The sequence below is a fragment of the Balaenoptera borealis genome (assembly GCF_965194805.1).
Source record: "Balaenoptera borealis genome assembly, chromosome: 12".
Lineage (NCBI taxonomy): Eukaryota > Metazoa > Chordata > Mammalia > Artiodactyla > Balaenopteridae > Balaenoptera > Balaenoptera borealis.
Window position 1 is genome coordinate 51,634,535 of NC_138869.1, and position 16,108 is coordinate 51,650,642.

Here is a 16,108-nt window from a genome sequence, read left to right on the forward strand (position 1 = left end):
TGTGCAGATTTTTGTAGCCACCACTGCAATCAAGATAATTATGCCATCACTACAAAGATATTCCTTATGCTACCCCTTTGTCACACATCCCTCCCTACCCCTAACTTCCATAACCTTAGTAACCATTAATATGTTTTCCATCTCTGTAACTTTGGTATTTTGAAATAAATGCCCAGGTTTGCAGTTGCTGGGCTGTCTGGTAGTTGCATGCGTAGGTTTTAACTTGGGTGGACTTGGCCTCCAGGTTACTCCCCCTGTGGTAGTAGGCAGTTGAAATGTTTATTCAGTTCATTTAGTGTCATCTGGGTTGTTTGGAGTCTACCTTACAAAGGTGTAGTTCAAGGGTCAGCTAGAAATTTGGACCAAGTTTAAAGCAGATTTGGGGGCTTTCTCTCTTAGGCTGTCCCGTTTCCAGGATTCCCAGCCTCACTTCCCAGTTTCTGACTTTGCCCTGTACTCTGTCTTCTGGTTCTTTGTGTCAGTATGGCAAATTTTTAGCCTTCCCCAGTGGTTCCAACCAATTAAGGCCTCTCTTTAAGAATAAATCCATAAAAACAGGACTGTTACCCAGTGTCATTCCCTCTTTCCCTCCAGATTCTGCCTACTTTTCATACCTTTCCAGTGTTTTCAGGCAGAGTTTTTTTTTATAGTTCATCTGAGAGTTACAGTTGTTACCTGAAGAAGGATTAGCCCAATAAGAGATACTTATTTGCCATTTCTCAAACTGGACCTATTGTGTCTTCTTTTTAATTTTATACAAATGACAGCTTATCATTCTTTGTCTTTTTTTAACTTAATGTATAATGGAGATTGTTTCCTTTCCATATATGTAATGATACTTTGTTTTTACAATTATATAATTATCCACTATATGGGTATACTCTATTCAACAAGTTACAGTGTTGATGGACACTTGGTTTGTTCCCATTTTTTGCTATTTTAACATTGTTGCATTATGCATCCTTGAGCATAAGGCATTTTGCATATGTGCAAGCATTTTTGGATTAATTCTTAGAAGTAGAATTTTCAGATTGCCCTACATAGAGATTGCTTTGATTTATGCTTCCATCAACATTGTATGGGAATGACAGTTTTCTCCCCCACACACTCACCAACTCAGTATTAAAATTTTTTTATTTTTGTCCATCTGTACATTTTTACAAATGACTTTTCATTTGCTTTTCTCTTATGAGTCTAGTTAAGCATCTTTTAGTATGTGTAAAAGCCATTTACATTTTCTTCTGTGAACTTCTTTTTTACATCCTTTGCCCATTTTTCTTTTGGGATTTTGATCTTTTTTTATTTGCAGGAACTTTACATATATTAAGCATATTTGTTCTTTGTCATATGTTGCCATACTTTTTCCTGTTTTTTCATTTGTGTTTGACTTGGTTTAGGAGCTTTTTACCTTGAAGGAGCTTTTTATTTTTATTTAGTCAAATGTATGTGTTTTCTGTTGTTGTTGTTGTTGTTTTAATTTATTTATTTATTTATTTTTGGCTGTGTTGGGTCTTCGTTTCTGTGCAAGGGCTTTCTCTAGTTGCGGCGAGTGGGGGCCACTCTTCATCGCGGTGCGTGGGCCTCTCACTATCGCAGCCTCTCCTGTTGCGGAGCACAGGCTCCGAACGCGCAGGCTCAGTAGTTGTGGCTCACGGGCCCAGTTGCTCCGTGGCATGTGGGATCTTCCCAGACCAGGGCTCGAACCCGTGTCCCCTGCATTGGCAGGCAGATTCTCAACCACTGCGCCACCAGGGAAGCCCCTCAAATGTATGTTTTATTTTATGATATTTGAGTTATGAGTTGTATTTAGAGAAACCCTTCCCTGTTTCTGGATTAAAAATGTTCACCTGTATCTTTTTCTAGTGCTTTTTTGGTGTTATTTATTATGTTTACATTTTTTATCAATATAAATCTAAATTTTATCTTGGAAGAAAAAATGTAGAAACAATGTAACCTTTCTGTTCTTATTTTGACAGGTGACTTTTGTCATCTTAGCATATGAAAATATTTTAAATGTTTGTATTCAAACCTACTGATACCGTAATTCATGGTTTCTGCCTTTGGTGTCAGCTTAGGCTTTCTCCAGCCTCCAAATTATATAACTACTCACCTTTATTTTATTTTTGATACTTTCAGTATTTTTTATATTTAAATCTTTAATGAACCTAAAGTATTTTGACATATGGTGAATTGGTACCAAGCTTTTTTCCATCCAGTCAGCTAGCCTGTTGTTGTATTACTATTTATTGAAACATTTCCTCACAAATTTCAAATGCCATCTTTAATAGTTTCAATTTTCATGTATAGAATGATTCTTTTACTTGTCTTTTATTTCATTAATTGCTCAGGTCCTGTACCAATTCCATACAGTCAATTACTTGAAAAATAAAAACAGGAAGGCTTGCTTTAAAAGATACTAACCTGTATTATAAATCTAAAATATTTTTGGCTATTCTTATATTCTTCTAAGAACTTTAAACACACATTGTAAAGTAATTTTTTAAACGTATAAATTAATTTGCAGGCAATTAACATTTTTTACCTTTAACATTCTCATCCAGGAACATGGTATATCTTTCTATTTGCTAGTGTTTCACGTTACTCAGTTGATTTTTATAGTTACAATAGTATATATAGTGTGTACCATTATTGTAAAATATGATTATGTACTTCAAAAAGACTAGAAAGATATAAAGTAAGATATTAAGTGGTTATCTCTGGCTGCCCAAATGATGGGTGATTTGGGGTATTTATTTTCTTGGTGCCTGTTTTTTCAAAGGTCTAGTATGTATAATTTTCTTACAGAGAATCACAATTCCCAAAACACTAATTACTAATTGTAAAGTGCTTTAAGTGTAGCAATGTTTTAAATACATATAAATATTTCTAATGAAAAATACATTTATGTTGGTAAATACCACCTAAAAATAAAAATCACTCAAAGCTGTTTTTTTCTGAATAAAAAGAAATATAACTTTAATTGTCCAAAATAATTTGAAATGGTGGCTTGCATAATTAAAGGTGACATCAAAAACTGGGAAAAATGTATTGATTTATATTAGCTTTTCTCAACAGCAGAAATTTTAAAATCAGTGTTCATATTTTAAATAATGTAGAGTAGAATTATTTTCCTGCTTGACCATGAGCTAGTCGTTTAATTAACATCTAGTACATTCTGATCTGGTAAGCCTCATAGCCTAATATGGAATGCAGAGATAGTCACTTATACTATTTAACCATAATCTCTTCACAGTGTAGATTTTTGGACAAGGTGACTATTCAAGAAGAAAAAGAAGATATTTATGAAGTTTGCAAAAGGTCTGTAACATAATTTTAAATTACATAATGTTAAAATAGTCATTCATGTAATTTGTATCTTGAGCATATTTTTCATTCTCTCCTGTATATACTTGGGCTACTATGCCGTAAACAATACATGGGTATTATTTAATTAATGTGTCAGGTGTATACAGATGTCAGGGGTATTGTAAGTTACCTTAAAGCTATCACTAAGTGTTTGGAGCCATTAAAATATTTTTTGAGGGAGGAATGAGGAATAGTGATAAAAGAAAAAAAGATGTTTATGTGACTTCTATGAAGGTAAGACTAGCTGAAATCAGATGAACGTTGCAATTTGCAGGTATCTTCTATGTCTGCAGCGATTAGTACTGAGAGCTACAGTACACTCACTGGAACATATACAGATACCAAATTTAGATTTAGAGGACACCTTGGAGGTCATTTGATCCACACCCCACACCTGTTTTGCTGTTGAGGCAAGGCACAGTCAGGTCAGGTGACAAATATGTTCAAGTTCTTTTATGTTAAGACAGTGTTTTTCAAAGTGTGGTCCTTGGAGCAGCTGCATCATGTGGGAACTTGTAAGAAATGTAAATTATTTGTTCCCACCCCTGACCTACTGAATCAGAAACTCAGGAAATGGGGCCCATCAATCTGTGTTTCAACAAGGTCACCAACTAATCCTGCTACATGTTCAAGTTTGAGAACCATTACGTTAAAGAAAAGCCTAGGTAAGAATTAGATTGGCATAGAAGCCCGTATGGTTCATGCCCACTTGAAGATCTTAAAAAGAAAATGTGACAAGGTTAACTTTTTTTTTCCTATTAAAAACATTTTGCTTACAAGCTAAATAGTTGCAACCTGCAGAGTTTTGTCATCACCTTGGCTCTGCCATAATGACCAGGAGTGTGACGTTGGGTAAGTCACCACATTACCCAATCAGAATAAAAGAATTTTTCTAGATAATCTTTTCCATCTATAAAACTCCATAATTCATATTTGTTTGTTTTATGTTACTGCTTTTATTTTGTTTTATTTGGAGTGGGGGTATGATAATTGCACATATCAATGATATCCCAAGTTGGGGAGAGAAGCAAATATTTTTATTTTGTGTGAAATTATTGAACTCCCGTCAATGCTACTAGGTTTCAACTGTTATAAGCATTGGCCCCTTTTCTTACTATTTTTACTCTCCGCTGGCCAAGGGAACCCCAGGTGAAAAAGCTTTATTAGAACTGTGTTTAAGGTAAAATACTGTAGTATCTGAATGAGGGTATAAGTCTTTCTCCGAAAAAGTAAATTCATTTATATCTGATAGCTCTGAGGCACTTTCCACCCTCCCCCTTGCTTAAGTTATTTATTTTTCTAGGTAAGTGACCTCCAAATTAAGGTGGTTTTTTTTAATTGGCTATATAGGATCTCACGTATTAGAACACAGTCAAAGCTGTTTAAATCAGTAGCCTAGAACAATACATTTATTATACCTTCTTCCCAAAGGAAGGTCTCAAGTACTTGTATAAATTTATTATATATACATGTCCTGAAGAATAACTTGCAGTTCATTTATTTTATTGCACTATTAATAGAATCATTGCCTGATCTTTTCTGGATTTGGATGCTAGTCCAGTTCCTGCTCAAACCTTTTGTCTGACATGATCAGAAATACTTTGCTCTAGTTTTAACCCCACCACCCCACTTCTACCCATACCCTAGCCATTTAACAAGTATCAGTTTTCTAGTTAAGAAGGCAGGAACAACCTATTGAAAATACTGAAGAATCATAGTATATGATGGTAGTACACAGCATAGTATGTAGACTACATCAATACTATCGTTAGGATGTGTTTCTACTTATTTGATTCTCATTACTTTATGTTTTTAGAATAAATTTAAAGTCTGATTTTGGTTTTTCTGCTCACACAGCAGTGATTCTAAAAATACAGAGAATGTGGTTGGTGAATGTCAGTTGGCAGCGCTGGGCCCCAAACCTCTGTGCTTATCAGTGCCAGTGCCACGTTTGAATCTAAGTGCTCATCAGGAAGACACGTTACTGAAGCCCTGGATGAATGGTACAATTTTCTTAGTAAAATTCTGTTGGCTTTTGATAATATAGAAATGATACAGGAGATTTTTCCACCCGAAACAAAAAAGTTAAGAAAACAATTGAGTGAATTCCCTGGCGGCAGTCCAGTGGTTAGGACTCTGCACATCCACTGCAGGGGGCACGAGTTAAATCCCTGGTCAGTGAACTAAGATCCCACAAGCTGTGTGGCAGGGCCCAAAATAAAAAAGAGAAGAAAAAAATTGAAACAAGTATAGGATATGCTAAGATTAGAAGGTTTGTGTACCTTTAGTTAGTACTTTTGATGGAACAACTTCTGAGATATCTATATTTATGTGATAGTGGTAGTATAGGTAAATTATAGTCTATACCTAAAATATTCATATTTTAAGTGAGTGTTTTAGAAATTTAGAATGTAGTTTAGAATTTGTGTCTTTTTTTGATCATTCACAATGCTGTGAAAAAATAAACTAGATTGAAGAATTAATTTAGAAACAGTAAAATCCTCTTGTGTATGTAGCTCACACCTAACTCTTCTGGACCTCCCATTACTGACTTCATGCTGCCTGGTGTTGTGTACTATAGCAGCAAGCCCATGATGATCACATGTTTTATCTTAAAAAGCTTTACAGGTTTCATAATGAAAAGTACTGCAAAGCCATGCAGCAAAAACGTCAGCTTGTCCCAAATTATATCTGGATGCTGCCAAAATGAAAAATGAAATTACTTAAGATAAAAAACATTTTTGTGTTATCTTTAGAAAACATAATTTTTAAATGTCCTAATTCTCATTTTAAAAGACTAACATTAAGGGATAATGATCCCTGGTATAATAGTCAGCTCGGGCTGCCATAACAAAATGCCACAGACTGGGTGGCTTAAACAACAGATATTCATTTCACACAGTTCTGGAAGCTAGAAGTCCAAGATCAAGTTTCTGGTAGAGTTCAGTTTCTGGCTGTCTTCCTGGCTTACAGACGGCAGCCTTTTCACTAAGTCCTCACATGGCCTTTCCTTGGTGCATGTGCATGGGGGGAGAGAGAGAGAGAGAGAGAGAGAAAGCTCGCTGGTGTCTCTTATAAAGACATTGATTCTATCAGATCAGGGCCTCATTTTTACAACCCCATTTAACCTTAATTACTTCTGCAAAAGGCCCTAACTCCAAATACAGTCACTTTGGGGGTTAAGGCTTCAATTTATGAATTGGGGGGAGACACAGTCGATCCATAGCACCTGGGTTTCTCAGTAGTTTTCTTCCCTAAGAAAGGTTTATTGTGTGTAATATTTGTCTGTTTAACTTAGACAATCATTTGAATGTAGTACTCAATTCTGCTATGTAAGGCTTTTAAGAAAGCATCTTTAGCTTATAATGAATTTAAAATGTTAAGTTCAGATCTAGACATCCTTAAGGAACACCTAAGATGTAAATTACTGTTTATTTCACAGGAACATACTACAGCAGCAGTCCTTGAACTGAGCACAAGTCCAAAGTGAAATATTAAAGCAGATAGTAGTAGTCATCTGTTTGATCGTTATGAAAGGAATAAGTTGTAACATATTGGAATGTAATCTTATTCTTAATCATTTCTAGATTTCAGATTTCCAGGAAAACATTCTCTTCTAAAGCTGCAGGATCCTGAAATTTGTGGAATATTTAAGAGGGAAAAAAATGTAGGGGTAAGCGCCCCATTTAAAAAAATAATGATAATCTTATAAGCTTGTACTTTGGGGCTTTCTGATTAATTTCCCTATCATAATTTAAGCAGTTCTGGACATTTTATGGATTTTAAATGGGAGTTGGTGGTAAGGGACGGAAAATGGGTAGCGATTCAGAGGATATTCACAAACAGTATAACAGGTTTAAGGCAGAAGGGTGGGGAATGGGCTATCCAAAACAGAAAATACAGGATGAATAGTTCCCTGTGATGGAGAAAGCTAGTGATATAAAGCAATTGATAGGAAAAGCCTGTTGTAAAAAGCTTTCACTCATTGCCTTTTTCCGTTAATCAGAAAAGCTAAGGAAATTTTTGGTTCTAATAAATGCATCTGAAATATGCATATTATTACAGAATTAACTTTTTATACAAGTTAAAAGGGCAGGCACATGAGAAGGAGAAGGGAAAGTATAAACTTTTAAAACCACGTAAAGTAAAATGGTAGTAACTTTGATGAAATATAAAAGTTTTACACTAAAGGAAATTGCAGAAATTCAGACAAATAACTTTAAATTGATTTTTTTAATAATTTTTAAAAATATAAATTGTTTGGAGTTACTTTTTGTCAAGTCAGCAAACAATTTATCGTGATACTTTTTTGGATGTATAATATTTCTGGTTGTTTCAAATACTTTCTCACTTGATTGCAGTAAGTGTTTTACAATTAACACAGAAAGGGAATTTGTCTAATTTTCTAGGTGTTCCAGAAGCCCCTAGGGTTGATGATACCCCATAGATATTGCAAATTTCATTTTAATACATTACGTGGCTGTGAGCGATCACAGTGCAAGTTTGCTCACGTGCCTGAGCAAGGGGATGAAAAGGTAAAATATGTTAAGTCTTTGAAGTAGAGATTGTTTTAATAACCATCTCAGTCATATGTTTTAATTCAGATTTTCATCAACTCCTAATATATGAGCTTTCCCTGATTTTGTGCTTTACATAAATGGAATCATACAATTTGTATTCTTTTGTTTCTGGCTGCTTTTGCTCAACATTTTTGAGATTCATCTGTACTTTTTTACTTAATTGTAGATGTTTCTTTCTCATTGCTGTATAATATTAAATATTCCATTGTATGAGTATATCAAAATGTTTTTTGTTGATAAATACTGCTTTTGATGGGTGGTTTCTAAATTTGGTAAATACAGTAGTGTTCTGCATGTCTTTTGGTGAACATACGAACACATTCTGATGGGTTATACTTAAAACTGGAATTATTGGGTCAAAGGGTCTACATATATTCAACTTTAGTAGATACTGCCAGACAGATTTCCAAAGTGGTTTACCAAGTTACACTCTAACCAGCAATGTTTGAGAGTTCTGGTTGCTTTACATCCTCACCAGCTCTTGGTGTTATCAGCCTTTTAATTTAAGCCATTCTAGTGGGTGGGGAGTGATACCTTCCCTGGTGATTGATGAAGCTGAGCATCTTTCAAAATGTTTGTTGGGTGTTTGAATATCCCCTTTCTGTAAATATCTAAATATTTTGCCTATATTCTAGAGGATTATCTTTTTCTTGTCCATCTTAAGAATTCTTTATATATTCTGGATGCAAATTCTTTGCTGGATATACTTATTGCAAATAACTTTTACTACTTTACAAGTTGCCTTTTCACCCTTTTATTTTTTTAATTTTTTTGGAGTATAGTTGATTTACAATGTTGTGTTAGTTTCATGTGTACAGCAAAGTAAATCCGTTATATACATATATCCACTCTTTTTTAGATTCTTTTCACATATAGGTCATTACAGAGTATTGAGTAGAGTTCCCTGTGCTGTACAGTAGGTCCTTATTAGTTATCTATTATATATATAGTAGTATGTATATGTCAATCCCAATCTCCCAATTTATCCCTTCCCCTCCCCTTTTCCCCCTGGTAAACCATAAGTTTCTTTTCTACATCTGTGACTCTATTTCTATTTTGTAAATAAGTTCATTTGTACCATTTATTTAGATTCCACATATAAGAAATATCATATATTTGTCTTTCTCTTTCTGACTTACTTCACTTAGTATGATCATCTCTAGTTGCATCCATCTTGCTGCAAACAGCATTATTTCATTCTTTTTTATGGCTGAGTAATATTCCATTGTATATATGTACCACATCTTCTTTATCCACTCCTCTGTCATTGGACATTTAGATTGCTTCCATGTCTTGGCTATTGTAAATAATGCTGCAATGAATGTTGGGGTGCATGTATTTTTTCAATTTATGATTTTCTCCAGATATATGCCCAAGAGGGGGATTGCTGGATCATATGGTAGTTCTATATTTAGTTTTTTAAGGAACCTCCATACTGTGCTCCATAATGGTACCAATTTCCATTCCACCAACAGGCCTTTTCACCCTTTTATTTTAAGTATTTATTTATTTATTTATTTTTGCTTAGTTAAATCTCTAATTTTATTTTATTTTAACATCTTTATTGGAGTATAATTGCTTTACATTGTTGTGTTAGTTGCTGCTATATAACACAGTGAATCACCTATACGTACACATATATCCCCATATCCCCTCCCTCTTGCGTCTCCCTCCCACTCTCCCTATCCCACCCCTCTAGGTGGTCACAAAGCACGAGCTGATCTCCCTGTGCTATGCAGCTGCTTCCCACTAGCTATCTGTTTTACATTTGGTAGTGTATATATGTCACTGCCACTCTCTCACTTCGTCTCAGCTTACCCTTCACCCTCCCTGTGTCCTCAAGTCCATTCTCTATGTCTGTGTCTTTATTCCTGTCCTGCCCCTAGGTTCTTCAGAACCATTTTTTTTAGATTCCATATATATGTGTTGGCATACGGTATTTGTTTTTCTCTTTCTGACTTACTTCACTCTGTATGACAGACTCTGTCCATCCACCTCACTACAAATAACTCAATTTCGTTTCTTTTTATGGCTGAGTAATACTCCATTATATATGTGCCACATCTTCTTTATCCATTCATCTGTCGATGGACACTTAGGTTGCTTCCATGTCCTGGCTATTGTAAATAGAGCTTCAGTGAACATTGTGGTACATGACTCCTTTTGAATTATGGTTTTCTCAGGGTATATGCCCAGTAGTGGGATTGCTGGGTCATATGGTAGCTCTATTTTTAGTTTTTTAAGGAACCTCCATACTGTTCTCCATAGCGGCTGTATCAATTTACATTCCTACCAACAGTGCAAGAGGGTTCCCTTTTCTCCACACCCTCTCCAGCGTTGATTGATTGTAGATTTTTTGATGATGCCCATTCTGACCAGCGTGAGGTGATACCTCATTGTAGTTTTGATTTGCTTTTCTCTAATGATTAGTGATGTTGAGCATCCTTTCATGTGTTTGTTGGCAATCTGTATATCTTCTTTGGAGAAATGTCTATTTAGGTCTTCTGCCCATTTTTGGATTGGGTTGTTTGTTTTTTTGATATTGAGCTGCATGAGCTGCTTGTATATTTTGGAGCTTAATCCTTTGTCAGTTGCTTTGTTTGCAAATATTTTCTCCCATTCTGAGGGTTGTCTTTTGGTCTTGTTTATGGTTTCCTTTGCTGTGCAAAAGCTTTTAAGTTTCATTAGGTCCCATTTGTTTATTTTTGTTTTTATTTCCATTTCTCTAGGAGGTGGGTCAAACTTTTCACCCTTTTAAAAGTGTCTTTGGTAAACAAAATTATTAATCTTTATATAGTCCAATCTTATCCATTTTTTCCCTTTTATGGTGTTGACTTTTTACATGCTGTTCAAGAAAGCTTTGCCAAGATCATGAAGATGTTCTTTTATGTTTTTCCTTTAAAAGTTTTCTTGTCTGATATTTACATTTAGAACTATAAGCCATCTAGAATTAATTTTTGTTTAGGATGTGAGAAGGTCTAGATATATATTTTTTCCCATGTGGATCTCCAGGTGACCCAAAACCATCCTTTCCCCCACTGCACTACAGTATCACCATGTCATAAATCAGCTGATTGTGTATGAGTGGGTCTATTTATAGGATATCTGTTCTAATCCATTGGTCCATGTGTTTCTCCTTATACCAGTAAAATATATCCTCCCTTCCCCAGTTGATTGCTAATCTTGACTCGGTTTCCTAGACTATTTCTTTGACAGAGATTCTCTGAATAAGATTTTTGTAATGAATTCAGTGTACATTTCAAATCTTAGTTAACCTAACATCAGCTTCTTTATTCCATTGCTTTCAATTGACTTAAAAAAATTGGAATAAGCAAAAAGATAGGACTGAAATTTGTGTAGATCTTACGAAATATAAAAAGGTAATTTTACATTTTTTGTGACTTTTATAGGTTTGTATGGATGTGTTTAAGAAATATATAAGTATCAACGAGCTTTGTTTGCTACAACGTGCAGGTATGAGACAATGGAATGATTACTATGAATTTATTAATATGAGAGTTTCAAACATTGTGCTATTGTCTTAATAGTTTGAAAGTAAATTCAGTACTTTTGAGTATGAAAACTGAATACCTTAGAGTAGCTCTCTTGGTCTTAGAAAGGATTAATAATAAGTGTGGCATTTTGGTTAATAAAAAAATTGTAATCCACCTAACACTGTAATTCCCTCACATACTAATATTTTCATGACATAGAAATTTTATTTACAGTTGTAAGACAGGAAAAAGGATATTGTTAATTGGCTTAAAATCTTTCTGAAGGGATCTTTCAGAAACTGTATCTTCCTTACTTATTAGCCCTTTTCTTTTTACATTATCGCTTGTAGCCAGTGCACTATCCATCATTCTGTGCAGTTCCCTAAATAGGGCATGCTGTGTTATAATAGAGAGGGCACTGCTGTCTCTACCCAGGATCCCTTTCTTTTATCCCACTTCCCCATAGCAAAGACCTATTCATCTTTCAAAGCTTACTCATAGGAAGTAGGATAATCTCCTCTATTAGGCCCTTATCTGACTCCACAGCCTCATCCCATTCCCTGCTCCCATCTCCCCCTACTACATTGTGAGCCCCAAGAGGAAGGGACCAAGCTTTACATTTGTCACCCTGACACAGCCACCAAAACCACATAGTATGATGGTAACAGAGCACCATATTCATCTGCTTAAAATCTCATCTAGCTAAAAACAAGATCTCTGACAAGTTTGTTTTGCTGGTGATATCATCTCCTCTAAGGATTAGAGGAAGCATATGAGGGAACTGGTAGTCTGGACTTAATCCAGCTGTAGCAAGGAGGAAGTAGTTAAGGTAGAAGTAATAGGAGCCTATATAGGGAATATACCTGTCATCTGACAGGTTGTGATAACCAAGGAGGAGAAGCTACATATGGTTAGATATGGATGAACATTTATATTTCAGAAATAATTCCATAACATATATGGAAGAAAAGAGGATGACATGGGAAAAATGCAAAACTCCCCAAAACATAATTCTGGTTGTGTGAATATCCAGTATGGGAAAAGGAAAAATATATGTTTATTCAATTATAAAACAATAAATACAGAAAACAAAAATAAAAACCTATAGTGAAGAATAAGTGCAGGAAGTTGGCAAAAACCTATATAAATTACGTTTGATGTGAAAATAGAAAGTTAGATCAGCGGAACAGATAGATAGCTCAGAATAAACTTGATATTATGTATAAAGAGGTTTAGTGTTTAGAAAGACCATAGGGTTTGGGAAGGAAGACTCATTTTATGAATGACGTTAGGAAAACTGGATAGCAACTTAGGAAGAGAAACTCTGAATATCTCTGGTATAAAGTATAGATCTAACTGCTCAGGCTCTACAGAGAGGCCTCAGGAACCACCTAGTTCACAAGGGAAGGTACTGAGAGGGTGGGACTCCCCATTACCGTATTTAAGCATAAGTTCATTTTTATCTGTTTTATATTTGAATTTCCACATAAAATTCTTTTTCCAGAAGTTGTTTGACTAAAAACATTGTGAAAAACTACTACTGCTTAGCATACACCAAAATGAATAATTGTAGTATGTTGGTAATTCAGTAAAAAGAATTAACATTTTCAATCAGATATTTTTGAAAGTTGATAATTTCTGTGGTTTAAAGTAATCAAAGGAAGCACAAAAGGTAAAAATTTGTTTATATAAATGTAAACTGAAAAAAGGTATTAGCTTCAAATATTTTAAAATATATGTATTCTGAGCTCCAGAGTTACCACACTATTGGATTCAAATGCCCACTTTTCAATCAAAAAGTCTCATGTGACAGGGCTTCCCTGGTGGCACAGTGGTTGAGAATCTGCCTGCCAATGCAGGGGACACAGGTTCGAGCCCTGGTCTGGGAAGATCCCACATGCTGCGGAGCAACTGGGCCCATGAGCCACAATTGCTGAGCCTGCGCGTCTGGAGCCCATGCTCCGCAACAAGAGAGGCCGTGATAGTGAGAGGCCTGCGCACCACAATGAAGAGTGGTCCCCACTTGCCGCAACTAGAGAAAGCCCTCACACAGAAACGAAGACCCAACACAGCCATAAATAAAAATAAATTTTAAAAAAATTTTTAAAAAAAGTCATATGACATACAAAGAAATGAGCAAAATATGGCCTATTCAAAGGAAAAAATAAATCAACAGAAACTATCCTTGTAAAAGACCTGATGGCAGATAAATTAGACAATGATTTTAAAACATCTGTCTTAAAGGTGCTTGAAGAACTAAGGAAGATGTGGGGAAAGTCAAGAAAATAATGTGTGAACAAAATGGAAATATCAGAGAGATAGGAAACCTAAAACGAAACCAGAAGAATTCTGGAGTTGAAAAATACAATAACTGAAATGAAAAATTCACTAGAGGGATTCAACAGCAGATTTTAGCAGGCAAAAGAATCAGAGAACTTGAAGATAGGAGAATGGAAATTATCAGGTCTGAGGAACAGAAAGAAAAAAGTTTGAAGAAAAGTGAATACAGCCTGAGGAACACCATGAAACAGAACACTGTGGAAGTCTCAGAAGGAGAAGAGAAAGAGAAAGGGGTAGAGAGAATATTTGAGCAAATAATGGCTGAAAACTTCCCAAATTTGATGAAAGCTGTAAATATAAATATCCAAGAAGCTCAGCAAACTCTAAGATGAACTCAAAGAGACACACACCAAGACTTATTTTAATCAAACTTTCAAAAGCCAGAGGCAAAGAGAGGATCTTGAAAGCAGCAAGAGAGAAGCAAATTATCACATACAAGGGATCCTCAATAAGATTATAAGCAGATTTCTCATCAGAAACTTTGGAGGCCAGAAGGCAGTAGGCCAATATATTCAAAGTGCTAAAAGAAAATATCTGTCAACTGAGACTCCTATATCTAGCAAAACTGTCCTTCAGAATTGAGGGATAAATTATTGGTATGACATTCCCGGATAAACAAAAGCTGAGAGAGTTTGTTTCCTTTAGACCTGCCCTTCAAGAAATGCTCAAGGGAGGCCTGCAAAGTGAAATGAAAGGGCATGAGACAGTAACTTGAGGTCATATGGAGAAATAAGGATCTCAATAAAAGTAAATACATGGGTAGTTATAAAAGCTAGTATTATTGTAACAATGGTTTGTACTGTACTTTCTGTTTTTTACATGATTTAAGAAACTAATACCTTTAAAGAAAAGTATATTATTAGTGTAAAAACTAGTATTATTGTAAATTTGATTGGTAACTCCAAATCCTCTTTTCCATATTATTTAAGAGACTGATGCATTTGAAAGAACTGTTAGTTAATGTTTTGGGGCACACAGTATATAAAAATGTAATTTGTGACCTTAGCAACTGAAAGGGGTGGGGATGGAGCTGTAAAGAAGCAGAGTTTTTGTATATTATTGAAGTTATGCTGGTATAAATCCCACAGTAACCTCAATAGCTATAGAATATGCACAAAAGGAAATGAAAAAGGAGTTAAAACTTTCACTCAAAAAATCAGCTAAACACAAAAGAAGAGAGTATTGCAGGAAATGAGGGACAAAAAAGCTATGAGACATACAGAAAACAAATAGCAAAATCAGAAGTAAGTCCTTCATTATCAGTAATTACTTTTAAAGTAAATGGATTAAATTCTCCATTCAAAAGACACAGATTGGCAGAATGAATAAAAACACATTATCCAATTATATGCTGTCTACAAAATGTTCACTTTAGAGCCAAAGACAAATAGATTGAAAGTGAAAGGATGGAAAAAATATTCTATACAAATAGTAACCAGAAGAGAGCAGGAGTGGCTATACTAATATTAGACAGAATAGACTTTAAATCAAAAAAGGTTACAAGAGGCAAGGAAGGACATTATATATAGTAATGAAAGGTTCAGTACAGCAGCAGTATAAACATTTATACCTAATGACAGACGATCAAAATACATAAAGCAAAAACTTACAGAATTAATGAGAGAAATAGACAGTTCTACAATAATAGTTGGAGACTTCAATACCCCACTCACAATAATGGATAGAACAACCAGACAGAAGGTAAGTAAAGAAATAGGGGACTCAACACAAGATACCCACTAGATCTAACAGACACATACAGAATATTCTACCCAACAACAATAGTATACATATTCTTCTCAAGAGCATATGGGGCATCTTCCTGATAGACCATGTGTTTGGCCACAAATTAAGTCTCAACAGATTTTAAAAGATAGATATTATACAAAGTATCTCCTCTGATCACAACAGGATGGAATTAGAAACCAGTAACAAAAGAAAACTGGAAAATTAACAAAATTGTGGAAATCGAACATACTTTTAAGCAACCAAGGGATCACAGAAGATATCACAAGGGAAATCAGAAAATACTTAGAGACAAATGAAAATGAAACACAACATTCCAAAACTTATGAGATGGAGTGAAAATGGTACTTAAGAGGGAAATTTATAGCTATTGTATAAATGTTTATGTTAAAAAACAAGAAAGATCTCAAATCAACAACCTAACTTTACAACTTAAGAAACTAGAGAAAGAAAAACAAACTAAACCTAAAGCTAGTAGAAGGAAGGAAATGATAAAGATCAGAGCAGAGATAAATGAAATAGAGAACAATGAGAATAGAAAAACAATGAGAAGAAAATCAATAAAACTGAAAGCTGGTGTTT

At 34.8% G+C, this 16,108-nt stretch overlaps 1 protein-coding gene and 1 long non-coding RNA gene across 2 annotated transcripts in view; one reads left to right on the forward strand and one right to left on the reverse strand.

The window, feature by feature from the left end:
* The window catches only part of LOC309608570, a 250,040-nt gene that overhangs the window by 193,660 nt on the left and 40,272 nt on the right, over positions 1 to 16,108 (reverse strand). The window lies entirely within an intron of this gene.
* TOPAZ1 (testis and ovary specific TOPAZ 1) overlaps positions 1 to 16,108 on the forward strand; it is a gene marked incomplete at its 5' end in the record, with an annotated part of 67,629 nt that overhangs the window by 19,748 nt on the left and 31,773 nt on the right. The window contains 5 exons of the mRNA XM_082348348.1: positions 3,254 to 3,318; positions 5,224 to 5,369; positions 6,954 to 7,039; positions 7,776 to 7,901; positions 11,357 to 11,420. Coding sequence (XP_082204474.1) covers positions 3,254 to 3,318; positions 5,224 to 5,369; positions 6,954 to 7,039; positions 7,776 to 7,901; positions 11,357 to 11,420 — 487 coding nt within the window. The remainder of the gene's footprint in view (positions 1 to 3,253; positions 3,319 to 5,223; positions 5,370 to 6,953; positions 7,040 to 7,775; positions 7,902 to 11,356; positions 11,421 to 16,108) is intronic.